The sequence below is a fragment of the Pogona vitticeps genome, chromosome 6 (genome assembly GCF_051106095.1).
Source record: "Pogona vitticeps strain Pit_001003342236 chromosome 6, PviZW2.1, whole genome shotgun sequence".
NCBI classification, from domain to species: Eukaryota; Metazoa; Chordata; class Lepidosauria; order Squamata; family Agamidae; genus Pogona; species Pogona vitticeps.
Genome location: NC_135788.1, coordinates 51,947,644 through 51,969,203, shown reverse-complemented (window position 1 = coordinate 51,969,203; position 21,560 = coordinate 51,947,644). Strand labels below are relative to the sequence as shown.

Here is a 21,560-nt window from a genome sequence, read left to right as displayed (position 1 = left end):
AATAATTTGTATTTCTTAGATGCAAGGAACCTGCAAAAAGGGAAACAGACACCATGGATACCTTTGTTGATTCGGCTTGGTATTATTTAAGGTACACTGATCCTCATAACGCTGAGAGGTAAGTAATTTAGGCATCCTGCTTTCGGCTGGTCACACATTTTATAAGCTGGCTCTGTCTTTTGTGATGTAGGTTGTAAAAAGAAACCAAGGTTCTCTCTTAGATAATCCTTTTGTCCTCAGCTTATGCAGAGCCCATTGGGAAGAGTATTCCTGTGAGAGAATCTTTTGTGAGTCTACCATCACTCTCCTTTCACAGGATACAATGGAGTTTGCAGGATGGCACTTCTGAAGTGTGTCACTTAATGCATCATCATCCTTGATGCAGTGTTCTCTCAATTTCAGAACGTATAGCAGAGTTTGTAGTCCTATGATCTGAAGAGCCAAATCAGAAGGAAAAGATCATGAATTGTGGTCTTCAGCTCAGCCTGTGTGAATGAACCCTGCTAGTGATATCAGAAGAACATATGGTGGGCTTTTTCTCTAAATGGATTATGCATATATTTCTAGGCAAGCTATAACTTCAGCAGTAATGATCTGCCATCAGGATAATAGAACAGAATGCTTTGGCAGGATTTTTAGTTATCACAGTAGGAAAAAAAAGAAGATCTTCGCCTTCCTTGTCTCCAGAGTCTGGGGCATTAGTGTCTGACACAGTGCCATGCTCTTTGAAATGAAAGGTAGGCACAAAATGGCGCCTCTATCCTGATTATAAAGGAGAAAGAGCATGGTTTTTTTTCCTGACCTGCTGCTTATTAAATTTTATGTAAGCAATCTGCAAAATCCCCAGGACTCTCCAGCTACAGTAACAGATATATAATCACCAATCTTATGTGCCAGTAAGAAGGCTCCTGTTGCTATGATTCAGATCTGAATGAAGTAGCAGGGAAATATCTGGTTCTTCTTCATGGCCTCTGTGAATGCACACATATGGGTCCTGTCTGCACGTGCGCTGACGTTCTTGGAAGATTCGAGAGCTAAAAGTAACAATTTTATGGTGTGATTCCCCCACGAGGCACATGTTCCTCCCACCCACCATTGCTCTCAGTTCCTTTTTTCCGCCGAGCTGTATGGTTCTCTGGAAAGACTGAGCTAGCCTTGAACTCCTTTTTTTGCGATTATTCCCTCTCTTGATTGATCTTTTCCTATTCTTTAATTACTCAATCAGCTACTTCCCCTTCATTTCACTGCGTTTTCGCTTTCCAACCGTTTTGATCCCCCATCTGTATCTACATACTCCCTTCTTATGGCCTCTCCGGCGTCCTTCAAATGCTGCATTACTTGTGCGAACAGAATCGCTCTCTCAGACGGTCACGATAAGTGCCTCTTCTGTTTGGGCGAAAATCACCCGACCCATTCTTGTGCCGCCTGTAAAAATCTAACAAGACCAGTATTGAAGCAAAGACTGCAGAGGCTGAGATCTTACCTCTGGCAAACGGCGATGAACCCTCTTACACCATCCACGGAGGTGGTAAGATCCCCCAGTTCAGCGGGCAAAAGGCTCGCTTCAGGACAGCCCGCTTCTGAATCAGGGGCATCCGTTTTACCAACCAAGGAGCCTGCAGAGAAAACCAAATCTGCTGTTAAACAAAGATCGTCCTCTACTGCTAAATCATCTTTCCGGGCGCACGATCTCACTGAGAAAAAGAAGTCTAAGTCATCTGTAAAAAAAAGTCTAAGCGAGACAAATCCTCTCAGCCTTCTCTACCCTCGCCCATCTTAGAGGAATCTTTGATAGAGGCTCACAACTCAAATTCTGACAGAGATGAGGCTCAACAATTTACAGTCTCTACCGTGGCATTGAACTTGACACCAAACATTGGCCTCTTTGCGGCTGCTCCCCCGGCCAGCCTGGCCTCTGCCCATTCCAACCCTGCATCAGGGCAGGCAGTTGAAAGTTCAGCATCCAATCCTGACACACCTTCTTCCTTTCTTAGAAAGCATACAGAAAAATGGAGGCATCTCTCGCCACCAGGACCCATGACGGCAAATGGAGATTACTTCCCATTCTCCATGATGCCATATCAGTTTTTTGACCCATCCCTGTGGCAATCTCACTACAAACAATACCATTCCGAACAACAGAAACGGGCTGATTGTACACCGGATCACTCTCAACCACCTTCACTTAAGAGTCGACATCAATCTTGAAAATCCACACCGCCTGCCTCGACATTGATCTCAACTAAACCCTCTAAACGATCTAAGTCAATGTCGAGATCAAAGAAGCACGATCACTTGATCCCGTCTCAATCACTACACATTACTCAAAACCCTTTGGAGCCTGCAGAAGTTCAAGAGCCTCTGTATCATGAACCTCTTCCTCTTTTTCCCGACCCGGGCTATCCATCATCGCCTGACTCATTCTCCTCATCTGAGGATGATCACTCCGAAGTTCCTTCCCATTCATCCCTGGATCTCACTACCCCTCCTGATGACACAAAGCATAATCAACCTTCCTTCCCCTCGGAGGAGTTCTCTTCATACTCCCAACTTATATCCAGGATGGCTTGAACACTACAACTTAATACTGAATAACCACCGTCACCAAAGGTGGGCACGGTGTTTGACGACATTAACTAGGAGAGATCCCCTCCACTCAGCTTGACTTTCAACAAATATGTGCTAAAACTCTTCAAAGAAACCTGGGATAAACCTTCCACAATGCAGATTTCATGAAGAACTGTCAACCTTTACAAGACCCATGGTGTCGACATCAAGTTTCTCAGTAAGCACCCCCTACCTAATTTGATAATAGTGGAGTCCAGCCAATCTCGTGGCCACAATAGATCCAAAGTTACTCCTAAGAATAAAGAGGGAAGGAAAATAGACATCCTGGGCAGAAGGATCTATTCTCTACAATCATTCTTGTTAAGAAATATTAACTATCAAGCCACAATGGGGGCATGTCAGCACTACCTCTGGAACAAGGTTCTACCCCTTCTTGAATTAGCACCAGAATCTATAAAAACCGACTTAATCAACACTCATTCCGAAGCTATAGCCCTTGCTAAACACCAGAAAAATGCAGCTATCTCTATTCGATGCCATGCCTGGCTAAGATCTTCCATGATGTCAGATGAAACCAAGGCACGAATCGAAGATCTCGCCTTTGATGGTATGGGCCTTTTCAACCTCAAAACTGATGAGACCATGGAAATCATCCACAAGATACGTAAAACAGCAGAATCTTACTCATACCAGCAATTTTCTGGATTCCAACAATCTCAATACCAAACCAACCAGTCATACCCACGGTCTTACCTACAGTACCAATACCAGTGATTCCATCCATACAAACAGTATCGTACTCAGCAGTCTGAGAGGTCTCCTACAAATCCACAAGCACTGATGCCGTCCTTTCGTTCCCAGGGCCAGCCACGCCAACATCAACCCTTTCGCAAAGGCCAAAGGAAGGGTAAGCCATATTAATGAAACATTTCAAAAATTTTGCCCCCTTCCGCCTTTACAAGTCCTCTTTCAAACTAGATTGGCACCATTTCTCCATCACTGGCATACTACAGTATTACAAATGATAAATGGGTTCTTTCCATCATTGGCCATGGTTACATTACATGATGATCTGCCCCCCTTGGGGTTTATCCGCTCTACACCATTCTCTTCCACTTTCCAAGAGGAAGTCTCTGCTCTCCTATCCAAACATGCTATTATTCCAGTGTCACCCCTTGATTGGCACAATGGCTTTTATTCAAAATACTTCAAGGTTCCAAAGAAGGACGGAGGACTCCATCCTATCCTTGATTTGAGACATCTTAATAATTTCATTCAACCTCAAAAATTCTGAATGCTTACGCTGGACACTATTATCCCCTTATTTTCACAGGGAGATTGGTTTATCATAATCGACTTATGGGACGCCTACTTCCGTATCTCGATACATCCTTCCGATCAAAAATACACCATGTTCCTATTCAACAATGTTGTGTACCAATTCTGTTCCCTCCCCTTTGGACTGTGTACAGCCCCAAGAACCTTCACAAAGTGTATGGCACCAATTGCAGCCTTCCTACGCCTTCAGGGTGTAAACTTCTACCCCTACATTGACAACTGGCTCATCATCTTGACATCATACCTTGATCCCATAGCAGCAAGAGATACCACTCTCCATACACTTCAAAGGCTCGGGCTCAACATCAACCTCGCAAAGTCTCATCTACAACCAAACAGTCACCTTTATCGGTGCCGAACTAAACTCACTTCAAGCCAGAGCTTTCTTTCCACAGGAAAGAATTCTGAAAATAAACAGGGCAATTACACCCTTTCGACCTAAAAAAAGGTGTCTGCCCACCACGCATAACACCTTCTCGACCTCATGGCCTCAACGACATTGGTAATACAGGATGCAAAACTCAAGATGAGAGCCCTGCAGGCTTGGCTCCTGTCCTTGTTCGACTCCATGACAGACTCTCCATCCACATAACTGACCATTACCCAGGAACTAGCAGATCAATTCGAATGGTGGGCTTACCTTCCAAACCTTCTGATCAGACGGCCTTTCTCCCCTCTTCAACCAACGGTACAGGTCATGTCCGATGCCAGCCCTTCAGGATGGGGAGCACACTGCCTTCATCAAAAGGTCCACGTCCTATGGTCAAAACGAGAACAGACTCTTCACATCAGTCACCTAGAACTGCTAGCAATCATCAGAGCATTCCATGCATTCCTCCCTCTCATCAAAGGTCAGGTTGTTCAACTCACAATGGACAACACAACAGCGCTATATTATGTCAACAAGAAGGGAGGTACCCATTCTTTCTCCCATTTGTACCTTGCTGTCTATCTATGGGAGTGGTGCTGTCAGAACCACATCTTCCCCATAGCAGTACTCATTTCGACAGAAGACAACTTCGCGGCAGATCATCTCAGCTGCTTGCCCTCAGGGACACACTATGGTGATCTTCCGTTTGTTGCCCCATTTATTTGGCCCTCACAAAGGAACACGCCTTTTCACGCTGCCACCAGGTATTCTCCTAATACCAACTTATGTCATACATGTGTGCTGCCAACACTAAGGGTTATAGAATTTAGGAATCAGAGGTTTAATTAAGTATTCTTTTATTGTCAAACAAATCATAAAGGTAAATCACATATGAACTGTTTCAGGTGTTAACACGTATTGGATCATGTAGGCAATCTCTTTTATTCCAAACTGCTGTATACTTTCAATCAATATCTCTCTTGTAGTGTTTATACTTTCATTCCCGCTTGTTCAATATTGTTTAAACTTCTCAATTTTCTCTCCTAACACTCTCAGCTCAATTCACTCTCTTCTTTTTCGTGGCCTCTGTGAATGCACACATATGGGTATTGTCTGCGCCTGTGCTGACTCTCTCGGAAGATTCTAGAGCTAAAAGTAACAATTGTATGGTGTAATCCTCCACGAGGTATATGCTCCTCCCACCCACCATCTTCCCCAGTTCCTTTTTTCCGCCGAGCTGAATGGTTCTCAGGAAAGATTGAGCACTTCGCTATTCACCTTTTGGCTATTTTTCTAGGCTCTTTTGAGCTTTTGTTTATTTATTTTTACTCTAAATTACCTACTTAGTGATCCTCTGCGTCTTTTGTTTGCCTAATCGGTTTCCCGCAGTCTTTTTATTCCCTTTCCTTTCCCCTTCCCCCCCCCCAGTCCTTTGCTTATGGCCCTGCCGTCTCCTTTTAAATGTACGACCTGTGCGAATAAAATTGCACTTTCGGATGGTCATAGCCAGTGCCTTTTTTGTTTGGGCGAGGAACATCCGACCCATTCGTGCCCTGCTTGTAAAAACTTAACCAAGCCAGCACTTTAACAGAGGCTCCAAAGACATCGGTCTTACCTTTGGCAAACAGCCATGAATCCTCCTACCACGTCTTCAGAAACGGCTAGATCTCCTGCCCTTTCAGCCGATAGACTTCCAGCGGGCCAGTCTACTTCTGACTCTACCTCTGTGCTACCAGCTAAGGACACTGCTGAGAAAGCAAAATCGTCTGGTAAGCACAAGTTGCCCTCCTCTCAGAAATCTCGAGCGCACGATCCAAGCTCGAAGAAAAAACCTAAACCCGCCCCTAAGAGGCCTAGAAAGGACAGGCTTCCCCGAGTGGAGCCCCCTCAGCTTTCTCTGCCTTCCCCCATCCTCGAGGAATCATCCAGAGAAGCACCTAACTTGCCCTCGGATGGAGATGAAGCCCATGATGTTGCGGGCCCCCCCACAATGCCGCTCCAAACCCCAAGCATTGGCCTCATTGCGGCTGCGCCACAGTCCAGCCCGGCCTCGCCCACTCCAACCCTGACTCAGGGCGGGCAGCTGAAAGCTCGGCATCCGATCTGGAGTTTCCCCCTTCACCTCCACGGAAGAGAATGGAGAAACGAAAGCACCTCTCCCCACCGAGGTCTGTGCCATCGCAAGGCGATTTATGCCCCTTTCCAATGGTACCATACCATTTTGATCCCTTCATCTGGCAAACCCTGTACGAAAGGTACCAGCCTGAACAGGCTAAAAGGCCCCAAACGACGCCGGAACTTCCCCATGCCGTCCCCTTCGTGGGCTCGAATCGCCTCCGCGTGACCACTTTGGCCTCAACAATTTCGGCTCCGTCTGTACGCCCTCCTGCCCCATCTAAGCCAATTCCGCTAACTTGAATGCGAGACAGAGTTCATGAGGCCTTATCCTTACATCCCACACCCTCGATGCCGGACCCGATAACATCTCAAGGCCCCTTTGAAGACCTGCCGACCCAACAGCACCAAGCTCCCCTGGCAGAGGGCCTCAGTCCATCAGACTACCCTTCATCTCCAGGCTCCAAGGGACAGAACGGCATCTCCTGCGGTTGTTAAAAAGGAGATGTAGAGCTGAGTGTTATCAGCATACTGGTGGCACGATGCTCCACACCCCCTGATGACCCCACCCAGCGGCCTCATATAGATGTTAAACAGCATTGGGGAGATAATCGACCCCTGTGGAACCCCACAATTGAGACTCCACAGGGCCGAAACACTCTCCCCAAGCTGTACTCTCTGGGGGCAGTCCTCCAAGAAGGAACGGAGCCAGGCCAGTGCCAGGCCACCAATTCTCAGCTCATAGAGCCTCCCCAGGAGGATACCATGGTCAATGGTATCACAGGCCGCTGAGATGTCGAGGAGGACCAGCAGAGACACTTTGCCCCTGTCAGCCTCCCTCAACAGGTCATCACACAGGGTGACCAATGCCATTTCTGTACCATGGCGCAGCCTGAAGCCCGACTGAAATGGATCCAGGGCATGTTTCATCCAAGTGCACCTGGAGCTGGTCAGCCACCACCCTCTCGACCACTTTGCTTAAGAAAGAAACATTGGCAACGGGCCTATAGTTGCCAATTTCGTCCGCCGCCAAACTGAGTTTCTTCCTAATGGGCCTAATGAGTGTCTCCTTGAGGGCAGATGGAAACCTGCCCTCAAGGAAAGACCCATTAATTATTACAGTGGACCATTCCGTTGTTGTAGGCCTGGCTGCTTTGATTAGGCAGGACGGGCAAAGGTCAAGGGAGGAGGTGGTGGCACGGCAGCGATCAAGCGCCCTGGCCACAGAATCAGGCGTGACAGGCTGAAAGGAGTCAAAGGTTACCGGGCAAGACGAAGCGCTGGACATCTCTGCTCGACTTACTGTGTTCAAAAAAGGAGAGAGGTCCCGGCGGATGGCCTCCACTTTAGATTTTTAAAATGCTGCAAATTGGTCTGGTGAAAAACTAGGGGGAGGCCCATCACTCAGACCAATTCCGGATAGGTCGCGCACTATACGGAATAGTTCCGCCTGCTGGTTGGACGCTTCGCTTATCCGGTTAGCGAAGTATGCTCGACTGGCAGCCTTTACCTTAGCCAGGTAAAGGTTAGTAGCGACCTTGACAGCTATCCAATTATAATCCGTCGGGTCCTTTCTCCATTTGCACTCTAGCCGTCTCCTAAACCGCTTCAACGCCCGGAGATTCTGGTTAAACCAGTGCGCCGGGCGGGCTCTGCGTTGGAGAGGGCATTTAGGTGCGATCGTGTCTACAGCCCTAGCCGCGGCGGCAAACCAGCCGTCAACCAGAGCCTCAACAGGAGCGCCACCAGATCAGCTGTAACACCTCTCATGGCATTCTGGAATCCAGACGGATCCAGTAGCCTTCGAGGGCGGACCATGAAAATAGGTCCCTGCTCCCTGCGAGGGGGGAGAGCCACAGAGACATTACATTTTATTAGGTGGTGGTCTGACCATGACAAGGGGATCGACACAAGGTCAGTCACCATCAGACCACGATCACTCCAATTGGTGGAAAAAACCAGGTCTTGTGTATGACCGCCCATGTGCGTGGGGCCGTTGACATGTTGGGACATGTTCAAGGAAACCATGGTTTCCAGGAACTCAAGAGCCGGCCCAGAGATCTCTGCCTCCGCATGGATGTTGAAATCACCCAGAACCAGTAGCTCTGAAAGCCATTCCTAGACAGGAGAAGGATTAATAATTAGAAGGAAAGTGGTTGATATGGGGAAGATATGGATAAAGGTCTTTAAACATTTATGAACAATATTTATAAAATGTTAAGTATGTTATTCTTTTCTCATTTTATTTGGAATGAGTATATGCAAACACAGTGTGTTTATATTTGTGGCTTAGTCTCCAGGGGAAGATGATCACTAAGTCATGCCTGCTGACTTTGGACAGCTGTTTTTTTCTGGAGTTATGGCAAGAATCCGATATAGAAATAAGACATGTACAAGAAGACTTATAATCCAACAGTAAATTTGTAACACATAAAGCACTCTCTTTGCATTTGGAGCCCAGGAAATCAAACAAACTTTGCTTGCCAAAATCTGTTGTTTTGTTAGAGCCCGAAGTTATTTTTGTTTAATGGTCTCCATCTGTTGAGAGGCATTTGCTTGTTTTGCAATTGTTGGATCTGTTTTTAAAAAGGTTTGCTTGTTTGCTGTGGAATATTTACTATGAAGGTACTTAGTGGCTTTAAGCATATAAATGTATTTAGAAGTGACTTTGCTAACTGCGACCTTCCTGATTGTATATTCCTTGGCTTGAATATATTTCTCTGCAGTCAGTCAGATATGCAAAGCCCAGTAACCCTGCAAAGCTCTGATATCCTTGGCTATTGTTCAAGGGAGCACTGGCAATATGAAGATTGGATGTTGTAATCAAACGCTGTAATTAAAAGTACAACTCATATAGAGGCCACTGAGAGTGCAGAATAAATTTTGCTGTAAAGTAATAACATTATGTTGCCACCTAATGGTAGCATCCAAATGTAGGCCACCTTTTAATTTATATACTTACTGACTGGATAAAGTATACAGTTCCTGACTATTTTTTGCTTATACTGTAGGCCTTTTAACAAAGACTTGGCAGACTACTGGATGCCTGTGGATCTGTACATTGGGGGAAAGGAGCATGCAGTGTTGCATCTATATTACGCCAGACTCTTCAGCCATTTTTGCCATGATCAAAAGATGACTAAGCACAGGTTAGTGGGAAAAGCACGGTTATTCAGACCTGAAATAAATATGTAGCACTTTGAGTGTAGTAGGAGAATTTATTTATTTATTTATTTATTTATTGGACTTATATACCGCCCCATAGCGCTACAAGCACTCTCCGGGCGGTTCACAATTTCATTATACAGGCTACACATTGCCCCCCCAGCAAGCTGGGTACTCATTTTACCGACCTCGGAAGGATGGAAGGCTGAGTCAACCTTGAGCCGGCTACCTGGGATTTGAACCCCAGGTCATGAGCACAGTTTTAGCTGCAGTACAGCGTTTTAACCACTGCGCCACGAGAAGAGCCTGGAAGTCACAAGTTATAGGCAGCATACTTACCATTAACTAACTAATCTTTTTGTAATTAGGATGTAAGAAAGTTATACCTTAGATTCTTTACTGGTATAACAAGTAATGCTTTATACTTAAAAAGTTACTTCTCAAAGGTAGTGCAAGGTATTTTCGAAACTTTTTCAGGAATCTCCCATGTTTTATGTCATTCTCTTATCAATCTCAAGGTTTGTGTGGGTGCATGTTTTAAAAAAAGAATGGAAAGTAGCAGAAAACCAAAAAACAGCAAAAAGAGTACTATAACGAGCCAGTTGCTCAACTTACCCAACACTGAAACAAGTCAAATTAATGGGTTATATTTCAAACAATGTAACAGGTAACAAGGGTGAATTACTTTTAAAAAGTAAATTTCCCAACTCTATCTATGTTTTTATAATTTTTCACAAGTGTTTTAATGGCATTTTGCTTGTCTGATAGTTTTTTAAATGTGTTCTTTATAATGTTTTAAAATAGCAATTTTTACAGTATATGAGTTTAGTTGACTGTAAGTCTGTTTGCATCCTCTATGGGTAGAAGGGCAGAATGTAAAATAAATAAGATCAGATGAGATAAATAGAAATTTTCTAGAGACAGCAGGATGACAGGTATATTTTACATTGCTTTGCAGTTGTGTTAGACATGAAAACCTTTTAGACACCCATGTGAGATTTGAGATAAATCTGGGAGATTACCATGTGATCAAAAACATAGATGCATTGCCTTTATTGTTTGTCTGACTTCTTGACCCTAATGTAGTAGTGTGGTACACAGGCTGATCTTAAGTAAATCAGGTAGACATGGAGGACAGGGGGACTGCTGCTTCTCACTCACAGGATTCTTCGGTGAAGCTCTGTCTTCAGGCCTACACTTCTAGTATTCCTTAAGACTGCAGCTGATAAGTATGGAAGTAGGGGAAAGTGACTAAAATCAAAAATTAAAAAAACAGCAAAAAGATTTTTTCCACTGCAAAGAGGCTTTTTCTACCATTGTTTGTTTAAAGTCTTTTAAAACAATACTTTGCCTAAAATGGCTGGCAGAATGGTTCACATACAATAAAAGGCAGGCCCTATTCACAGATTTACAATCTGAAATATCTGGTGCTAAAAGAAAAAGCGAGAGGAAGAAATGTAGGCACCAGCTCAGTAACTTAAATAGCAGCGAATAAAATTGCCAAGTGGAATGAAGTACTGTACTGTATAGCCCAGGAAGAAAAGGAGCCTACTGAGGCAGGTCTTTCAGCCAGCCATTTTCCCCATCTGCCATTTTTACAGCCTGATGGAATGGCTGCTACTTATCATGTTACAAACTGAGAACTGGGGTTTCAACTGTGGCAACATCCATAATTCTGTAGAAATGATAGTCTGGCTCATTTTGCTTGTTCTTTGGCTTGTGTCACACGGCAGTAATGAAAAAACCTTGCCTGAGGCCTCCAGACATTACTGGAGTGAGTGTTTTTACTGTGGTGAGAGTGGAATTAGGGAGTACAAAGAGAAAGAATGGAGGCCTGGAAACAGTGGTATATTGGCTTAGTGTGAGCTGGAAAATTGATATAAAGAAGTCCACAAATGGCCATCTAAACAAGGACCAGAATCCAAAACAGTGTTGTAGTACAGATTCTGCTGTGAAGAAGAATGAAATTGAAAGCAGCAAGCTAGTCCAAGTAGGTGACCTGTAAAGGCAATGAGCATGTTTCGCTGTGAGTGACCGTGAGAGGGAGCTGTCACTGTAGCCATGCTGATAAATAAATGACAATAAACTGAGCAGCAAGGAGAGAGAAATGTGGTTGCCAGCAAAGCTTGTTCTAACTCAGAACAGCTTGCTTCCCAGACTTCACAGGTTGTTTTTAGCCAGTTTCCCCCTCCTGTTCTTGAATTCAAACCTTACATTCTTAAAAACAAGTACCTGCTTTAAAAAAAAACTACCATAGATGGTAAAGTATTCTGTGTTTTCACCAACATCCTTCTCTACAAACAAACATAAATTGAAAACTTGGCTTATAGCAAGCAGACAACAGATGTGAAGTGAAAACCATGTCATCAAAGGATAAACGTTCCTTGAAGAATTGGTTCCAATTTGGAGTTTTACTCATATTTTTTTCCACATTTAGCTGGTTGGTTTTCCCATGTATGGTCAAGAGTGATGTCTTCAAAGAATTTTATTTTTAGTGTTGAGGGGTCTTTGCACGGGATGAAATGTTAATATAACTTCCTTTTACCCTTTGCCATTTATCAGTTAACAACATTTTAAGAGTAATTAATAGTACTTGAGTAAAGTTCTAGTAAGCAATTAATAGGAGCTAAGCAATGATTAGCAGTTTAAGAAGATATACATTTCCTCCCCTTCTCCCTCCCTCTGTTATGTTCTGACACAGAGAACAATTTATCAAATCCTTTCACTTGTGAAATGAGCAAACTCTTAGTGTTCATCTGACTTCTTACTTTATGCTGGTCATGTAGGGGCAGCTGCTCTGTAAGTCCTCCCTGCTCTGGCGTTGTTCATCAGCACAGGATAGAGCTACACTATATTTATTTATCTGTTTATTTAAAATATTTTTCCCCTGCCTTTCTCCTTGAAAAGGACCCAAGGCAGCTTACAACAATGAAAGATAATATTTAAAGGTGAAAAGAATATACAGTGGTGGTTATCATTAAAAGACAATATTTAAAGCTACAAACAATGAATAAAGAGGCATCTTACATCATTAACAGGCAATATTGAATCAGAGATCAGTAAGTATACAAAAATTTAAAAAGGCAACTCTGAGAAGTGGAAAACACAAAAATGGAAAACAAATAGTACTAAAAACCCAGGCAAAGCAGTAATGCATAGCAATCTATCTAAAAATCACACACATGTAGCTGGTTATTGATTGAAAGCTTAACTGAAAAGAAAGGTCTTTGCCTGCTTGCAGAAGGATAGCAAAGATGGGGCCAATCTGGCTTCCCATGGGAGGGAGTTCCAAAGTCTTGGAGAAGAAACAGAGAAGGCCCTCTCCTGTGTCCCCATCAGACGCACCTGTAAAGATGGCGGGATTGAGAGAAAGGCATCTCCTGATGATCTTAACACCTGAACTGGCTCATAATGGGAGTTACAGTCTTTGAGATAGATTTAGACTCAGTCCATTTAGGGCTTTATAGGTTAAAAACAGCACTTTGAATTGTGCCTGATAACTGATCAGCAGCCAGTAGAGCTGCTGTAATGGAGGTTATATGATCTCCGTAATCAGCTCCAGTTAGCAATCTGGCTGCTGCACTTTGGACCCATTGAAGTTTCCTGACACCTTCCATCGTCAGGCCCACATAGAGCACATTACAGTAATACAGCCAGGAAGTAACAAGGGCATGTATCACAGTGGCCAGATCAGCTCTCTTAAGAAACAGACGTAGCTGATGGACTAGTTTCACTAGTGCAAATGCACTCCTGGCCACTACCAAGACCTGGGCATCCAGCCTCAGGGTTGAATCCAGAAGCACCCCCAAGCTGCGCACCTGTTGTTTTTTCAATGAGAGTATAATCCCATCCAGTACAGGCTGCATCTCTATTTCTTGATCTGACCTTCAACTGAGCAGGAGCACCTCTGTCTTGTCAAGATTAATTTTCAATTTATTCACCCTCATTCAGTCCATGCCGAAGTAGCTTCCTCTGATTTAGGTGGCAAGGAGAAGTAGAGTTGGGTGTCATCCACAAGCTGGTGACACTGAACCCCAAAACTCTGGATAATCGCCCAGTGGTTTCATGTAGGTGTTAAATAACATAGGAGACAAAACAGAACCCCGAGGGAGCCCACAGGTCAACAGCCAGGGTTTCAAACAAGAATCCTCTGGCATTATTTTCTGAGTTCTCTCCTCCAGGAAGGACTGGAGCCACTGTAAAACAGTGCCCCAAGTTCTATTCCAGAGAGACAGGTCAGGAGGATACTGTGGTTGATAGTATCGAAAGCTGCAGAGAGATCCAACTTAAAGTGTTGAGGCAAAAGTGTCCTGATGCACCCTATGGAACTAGGCACTGGCTGAGTTCTTTAAAGAAGTTTAGCCTTGATTGATGCTACCAATGTAAATCCTCCTTTGTCTCAACCTTTCCACATAAAAATAAGGAATTTCAACATTCCTCTTCTCAAAGATGACAGGGAATTGCCTGACATTCTCGATAGTTTTTGTATAGGTAAGAATGATGTTTTGTGCAAAACAAAATGGTCAGGTCTGTACAATAGTTGCCCTTTTTTTACAGATAATTGCATGTTTGTCCAAAATCGGTCTGGCTGCTAACTTAATAAAGAATCTGATAGGTTGTCTATATCTTTCTTAGTAAACAGAAAGTCTTTCTTTGTTTACTGTAATGGTGTGCTCCACATCTTAAAGCTCTAGAGAAATTTTATTCTAATTATAGACGCCTTTGAGGGGGAAAAGCAACTCTTTGTCTTACTGTCTGGGCTATAGTCAAGTAATCCTGATGGGCTTAAAGATTCCTCTTGGGCTTTCTTATCTAGTGGAGGCAGCCTAAACAGAAGAGAACAAGGAATTTAAAGTATTCTTTCCATCCCATAACATCCTCAAGAGGGAAGGGGTCCCTGTGGCCCACCAGATGTTGATGGACTGCCTCTTCCCTTGATACACAATTCTTGCTTAGCTAGAACTGATTATACGTGACATGTAACAGCATATGAAGAGCCAGAGGTTCCCCATGTATGCTCAGAGAGAGGCCAAATGCAGAGTGAGACTAGTTTTTTCCAAAAAGTTGGATAAAAGTGTAAGTATGGCAGCTCTCCAGGTCTTTATTCCTGGAGTGTTCAACTCCATGTTCCTTACTCAAAACCTATTTGCATAAAGTATGCTTAAAATGTGTTTTGAAAATTATTTGCAATATAATTCTTTCTTTTTCCTTAGGGAGCCTTTTCATAAGCTCTTAGTTCAAGGTCTTATCAAGAGTCGTACCTTCAGGCTGGCAACAACTGGAAAATATTTGAAGAGAGACGAAGTCGATCTTTCTGGTAAATTGGTTTATTATGGGTCTTGTTTTCAGACAGATTCAGAAAAGTAAAATGGGCTTTGGGAAAAGAGACATTTATTTGTGAGAGTAGGAAACCAATCAGGATCAGTTAGCAGATTAGAAATGCAGAGAATAAGTAAATAGTAATAATAATGATCTAGGAGCTAGAAATTAAGAATAGAGTTACAGTGTTAGCATCTTGCTGTAAATACAGTCTTTGATTTTACTAAAGCCCTGGTTTCCAAACTTGAGTCTGACTAACTCTTAGATCCTTGACTACTGGCTGTGCCAGCAGGAGCTTGTCTGACAACACACAGGATAAGCTCTAGGCAGCACATTTCGTACCGGTTTGAGAACCATTGTACTAAACTCTGATACAGGGTTTCCTACAGTGTTATGCTAGAACCCCATGTTGGTCCATGAAACTTTTGAATGTGTGCAACAGGGTGGATGAGTCTTTATCTGGCTTCAGCAGCCTTCCTGTCTGGTTGAGTGTAAGAAACAGGCTAACCAGCTCTGCTGACTACAGTGGTGCCTCGACTTACGAACCTAATCCGTTTCAGAATGTTGGTTGTAACTCAAAATGGTCGTAAGTCGAAACACCATTTCCCATAGGAATGCATTGGAACATGATTAATCTGTTCCAGCCGGGGGGGAAATTACTACTACAACAAAAAAACACTGCAAGTCCCATCGGAATGCATCAGGGCCGGGGAAAAAACAAACACCAAAAACCAAAAAAACAATGTATGCCCCATCAGAATGTGTCGGGGCCGGGGGGAAAATCCCCAAAAACAGAAAAACAATGCAAGCCCCATTGGAACGTGCTGGGGCCGAAAAAAACTGAGATGGCAGTGGTGTCACAGATCATTTCTAGAAGGTTCTTGTGAGGGTTTGAATATGGCCTCGTCTGGCTTCGACATAGACTCAGGGGTCTCTTGTTTTGCAAAATCGAAACTGGGCTTTATTGGAGCTCCAACTTTGTCTCTCATGGCCAACGGGTCCCACGAGGGCATCCAAACATCTTTGGTAAACGGGTTATACTCATAAGTCATTCCAAGGGCCCTTAGTAAAGGTGTTGCTACTGTCCAGATCAAGAGTCTCAGCCCCTGGGTCTAATAACGGGATAGTCTCTTCATCTCTCTCCTCTGTATCATAGGGGTCTTCTTCTCCTTGAAGGGAACCCACGGTCCGTCAGGAATCCTCTCCTCTGGGCTTCCTCCAGTTGCCATAGCCGTCGCTCCCTTTTGACCGATTCCTTTTCCTCTCAGAGTCTCCTATGCCACTCTCGCGCCTCCAACTCACCCCAATAGGAAGGTCATGGGGGGAGTCCTCTTCTTCTGCTATAATCCTCCTCCTCTCTAGGCACCTGGACCTTTTCCCATTTCCCAGTCCAAGGGTCTTCAACCTAAATAATCTCCCAACCACCTGGTATCCTGTCTACCCCTCCTTTTATATCCCCTATTCCCGCCTCCATGACAATCCTTCCCCTTTCTTCCCGCCATCTCTCTCTCTGTTTGAGTGGCTACTGTGATTTTTTGACAGCCCCCATTCTAGCTCACGGGTATCCACTCCCCATTGTACAGTCGTGACGGGTGGTGTAGGCGGGTCTGTCTGTGCCTCCTGTTCTTTCCTGAGGGAGGACAACACTCCTGCGAGAGCCTCTACCCTCTCGCCCTGCATTTCACAGTTCTACAAAGGTTTGTGTTTGCTGCTTCCTAGTGAATGAGTACAAACAGGTGTCAAGGGCTCCCTTGCGACCCAACCCCTGAATCTTTCTAGACTTTTTGAATGACTGAACATATCAAGGCATACAACAGCTGTGCCAGGCAGGAACCCCCACTACTTCCTTGTCTGGACTAGGGAACATTTAAACCTTTTTTTTTAAATCCTTGGAGCTGCAAAAAAAGCAAAGCCCAATTCCCCACATCCTTAGCGTCACAAAGACGGAAGTACAGTGGGGTCTCAACTTACGAACGACCCTACTTGCGAACAATTCAACTTACGAACCCGCCTTATAGGGGAACTAAGGACTCGACATACAAACTTCCCTCGAGTTACGGACAGGAAAAAAGTGCCCCCTCCCTCCCCTTAGAGGCTTCTGGAGGGGAAAAAAGGGTCAGAAACTTTAAAATAAATAAAAGAAAGTCACTTACCAGGCCTTGGTAGCCCCCAAACAGCAGGAAAAAGAGCAGGAAACAGCTAAAAACCCACACCAGAAGGGAGCCTGGCAGCCATTTTGTGCTTCCCCCCCCCTGCACCCTCCTCTCCCCGCCTATCAGCTGATCGGCTGGCTCTGAAGAGGCTTGGGGAGGCTTCCTCAGCACCTAAAAAGCCTGTCTTTGTGCTGAAAAAATCAGCACAACATGCTTTAAAACATGATTTAAAATTGGCTTCAGTGAAAAAAAAAAAGATTTCTAAAGTGCTTTGCAAACTGTTCCCTGCCTTCCTCCGTTTCCTGAACCTAAGGGGGAACCTAGTGGCAGAAGGCGGAATAGCAGCTTCCCATTAGTTTCTATGGATGGAAAAGAGCAGATGCAGATTAAATGGTTTTCAATGCATTCCTATGGGAAATGCAGATTCGACCTACGAACTTTTTGACCTAAGAACCACCTTCCAATACGGATTAAGTTCGTAAATCGACACCCCACTTACAGCAGTATGTAACCAGCCAGAAGGCACTGTGTTTAGAATTGAGGGAGTGGGGATTATTTTACTCATGCACATTGACACACAAAATCAATGGAGAAAGATTTCTGTTGCATTTAGGAGAAAATTAAAAAGAAGATCAAATTACAGAATCACAAAAGAACATTCTATGTAGGCAAGTCAAAACAAGAAAGCTAATTTTTGTAAACGATACTACATGCAGACAGGCTGCATTGAAACAGGTAGTCAGGATACAGAAACAGAGTATCCACAGAATGCATTTTCAGAGTGAGAGCATAGGCAGAGGTGAGAACTAAGCTAAAGGTGCCTGGTCTGCTTTTACTGTCAGAACCTTATAGTAACTCAGGTAAAACTCAACAACCCATCATAGGCATTAGAAGTCAGAATTTTCCTGAACTTTTGGGTATGTGCTTCTTCTTGCGAAGGTTGTAGCTGAAGCAGTTAGCAGACCTTACCAAGTAACCTTGGCAAGTCAGAAACATGGATAATGCAAATCCACTAACAGAGCACAAGCCCCTAAGCTGTCATGCTGGAATTCTGCTAAGAACCGAGAAGAAAGGCAAAGAGCTCAATTTCTCTATAGGAGGCAAATGGTGATTTGTATGTTAATCTGTCTCAGAATGGGGATGGACAAACCAGTCTGTACCCAAGCTGTGTTGTTTTCATATTTATTCAATCATAGGTCTGATTACCAGACGGTCTGGTTTCCACAGCAGTCTGAAGATTCAGAAGCAGAGCTCGGAAAATTTACCTTTTTGAATTACAGTTTTCAGAATCCCCCTTCCATGGCCCTGCTGGCTGGAAGAGCCTGGACACTGTACTTCCTAAAATATCTTCTCCATATTCTGCTGAAAACAAACATGTGCCATACCGCCCAGAGCAGACTTTGGTCTAGATAGGCGGAATAGTAAATAAATAAATATTAAATAAATAAAATAAATGCATTTTTAAAGACAATGTGAAATGCCCATTTTTGTATGCAGATTTTGAACTGTGAACTTCATAACAACGTTTTTAGAAGTACACAGTGTCTAAAAGGTTTGTGTGTTCCAGTCTGCATATAAATCAGGGGAAGTATGAGTCAGATTGCTTAAAACTAATATATAATCTTAGAACTGCAGAGCTGGAATGGAGCAACGAGTCCAGTTCCCACAAGGGGGAATCGAACTCCCAACCTCTGGCTCCACAACCAGATACCTAAACCACTGATCCAGCAGTTCTTATCAGCTGAACATATTGCTAGATGAAAGAATAAGATACAGTGGTGACTCCACTTACGACCATAACCTGTTCCAGAAGATGGACGTAAGTCGAAATGGTCGTAAGTCGAAGCACCATTTCCCATAGGAATGCATTGAAGCCCCATTAATCCGTTCTGGCCAAAGAAAAAAATCACCAAAAAAAGCACTGCAAGTCTCATTGGAAACGCAATTAATCCTTTCCGGCTGGGGAGGGGGGGAAGAAAAGCAATCAAGTGTGCAAGACCCTTTGCAAATGCACAGAAAACAAATGGAGCTGATTGGAAATGCACAGAGAACAAAGGGACAAGGTCGGAAATGCAAAGAAAAAAGCAAGAGAAGCATGCAGGACCCATTGCAAATGCACAGAAAACAAAGGGAGCAGATTGGAAATGCACAGAGAACAGAGGGACAAGGTCAGAAATGCACAGAAAACAAAGGAAAAAGCAAGGGAAGGCATGTAGGACCCATCAGAAATGGGGGGAACCCCCAAAAAGCAACCAAACCTTCCAAGACCCATCGGAAATGGGAGGGACCCAACAAACCCAACAAACCCCAAAGACCCATCACAGCACAGAAACATAACCCCTCCAGCCTAAAACCACGCTGCAAAAAACACAGTTTTTAAAAAGCAGAAAACAGCACCTTACCTTACCTAACAGGCAGTCCCAAACCTCCCTGCAAATACACGCATGCTCACTGAGAAGCAGAAGCCAGGGAGTCCCTCCTCAATCACATTCACTCTAACTGTTGGGGCGAAAGAACTACAAAGAAGCAGCCTCTTTTGCCATCTACAGTTAGCAATTTGAATTCTTGCCTTTTTTCCCTGCCTTTTTCTGTTCATAAATAGAAGCTCCGGTCGCAAGTAGAAGCAAAATTTTGCAGCTGGAGCTGTTCGTAAGTCGAATTGGTCATAAGTAGGGACGTTCGTAAGTGGAGGCACCACTGTAGCTGAGACTGCAGGAAGAAACCCCTCCTGTATATCAAATAAGAGTGAAACATGCATATTGTTAAGAATTGGGTTGTGCGTAGATCTTACATGGTTGACAGTGTTGAGTTGAAATGAGATGAGCTCTTTACAGAGGAGGAGGAATGCAGTGCTAAAGTGCAAGAAATTTTTTACTCTTTTCCCCCTGGGCATGTACGTATATGCTTCATGTGTATAAATTCTTTTTTATACTTTGAATTGGAATTGTAATAAAGGACATTGAAACCAATTTGCTCCTCCTCTGTTGCTTTCTTGAAACATGTGACGCTGCTCCAGACTTTCAGAAATAGAAAATCTATTTTGAGATAGGGATTTTGTCACTTTTGGAAGTCACTGTTTTGTGGAGGTCACTTAGCAAGATATGTCAGAGAAGTTAGGCTTCTCAGATCTATATCCAGTTATGACTAGCAATCAAGGTAGACTCATTGCATGGTAACACTTATGTAAATCATAGCTATTCATTGAGTTTGCTCCAGTTGAGACTAGCAGTTGGAATGTAGTCTATAGACAGCAGTCCTTTTTTATTACCGTCAAGAGTAGCTTTTGCCAGCCCCAACTCTCATTACTTCCCATCCAATAAATATAAAAATAAATGAATGAATGAGATTTTCATTTCACCTGGTTTTCAAATCCCTATTAATGTATGTTTTAAAATATTTCTGCAACTAAGTTCCTTTTGAAGTTTACAGAGCAAAAAAAAGTTCTGGTTTCTGTATATGTATATATTTAGGTCCTGAACCTGTTCATGCAAAAACCAAAGAGAAGCTGCAGGTGGTATGGGAAAAAATGAGCAAGTCCAAGCACAATGGTGTAGATCCTGAAGAAATAGTCCAGAAGTATGGAATTGATACAGTTCGACTCTACCTGCTGTTTGCTGCCTCTCCAGAAAAAGACATCTTATGGGAAGCAAAGAGTAAGGTTTTTTCTTGTTACCGACACTTGATTTCTTAATTTGTGCTCAAACTGGGGGGAAAATACCTTTAAGACATTCAATGGCGGGGGTGGGGTGGAATTCCATGTTCAATCTGTTTGCTCAACTCGCTCTTTTTTGTTGCTGCACTCCAGACAAAATGTCTGGTTTGGAGGATTTCTATTGGTTTTTTCACATTTTGATTTTTTAATGCTTGAGCTATCAATTGCCACAGGAGTCTATGCTATTCACATCCGGCTCTCTTGAGCTTGCTGGCTTAAAGCATGACAGATGAGATAATGTGATAGGTCTCTTCTCAGTCTTTATTTCCCCTTGAAGGTGTTATTAGCACTGATGCAGAAGAATACAAGTGTGATACAGGTGTTTGTATTTTGTTCTTCCTCCTGTAGGCCTGATGGTGAGAGTACTGTACTTTAGACCAGAGTGTCACCTATTCCCCCCCCCCCAGAGCTACTGCTGTCACCAAAATCAAAGCTTCCTGGTATTGCTTAAAATTTAGGCATAAATAAAAGAAATGAGCATCTGACAACAAATGGCCTGTCTTGTAGCCACTTTAACTGTTAGAACATTGTGCTGTGATTTTTCTTTGGTTTGTTCCACCTGGCAGAGTTTGAAAGCCATATTGAGTGGCTTTTGGGTGGGTAGGGAGGAGATGTTTGGGATGCTGTGAGCGATAAAGAGAAGACTTAAAATTAGAGTGCTTTCAAAAACAGGCTTTGCAGTGTCAATGTGATAATTCAGTGAGCCTGGTGGTGCATGTAAAAAAATTGCACATGCATATGTTTGCACCAAGGGCCCCAATTTTGTGTCCCTTTAGGTTTACAGTTGAGAAAAGGCATTTGTTTCTTCAGTGTATGAGAG

General features: G+C 43.6%; 1 protein-coding gene across 4 annotated transcripts in view; it reads left to right on the top strand.

Annotated features, from left to right (window-relative positions):
* Window positions 1–21,560, top strand: part of LARS2 (leucyl-tRNA synthetase 2, mitochondrial) — a 119,608-nt gene that overhangs the window by 57,196 nt on the left and 40,852 nt on the right. For all 4 annotated transcript variants that reach the window (XM_073003520.2, XM_073003518.2, XM_073003519.2 and 1 more), the window contains 4 exons: window positions 20–118; window positions 9,403–9,540; window positions 14,770–14,873; window positions 20,499–20,681. In XM_073003520.2, coding sequence (XP_072859621.2) covers window positions 20–118; window positions 9,403–9,540; window positions 14,770–14,873; window positions 20,499–20,681 — 524 coding nt within the window. The remainder of the gene's footprint in view (window positions 1–19; window positions 119–9,402; window positions 9,541–14,769; window positions 14,874–20,498; window positions 20,682–21,560) is intronic.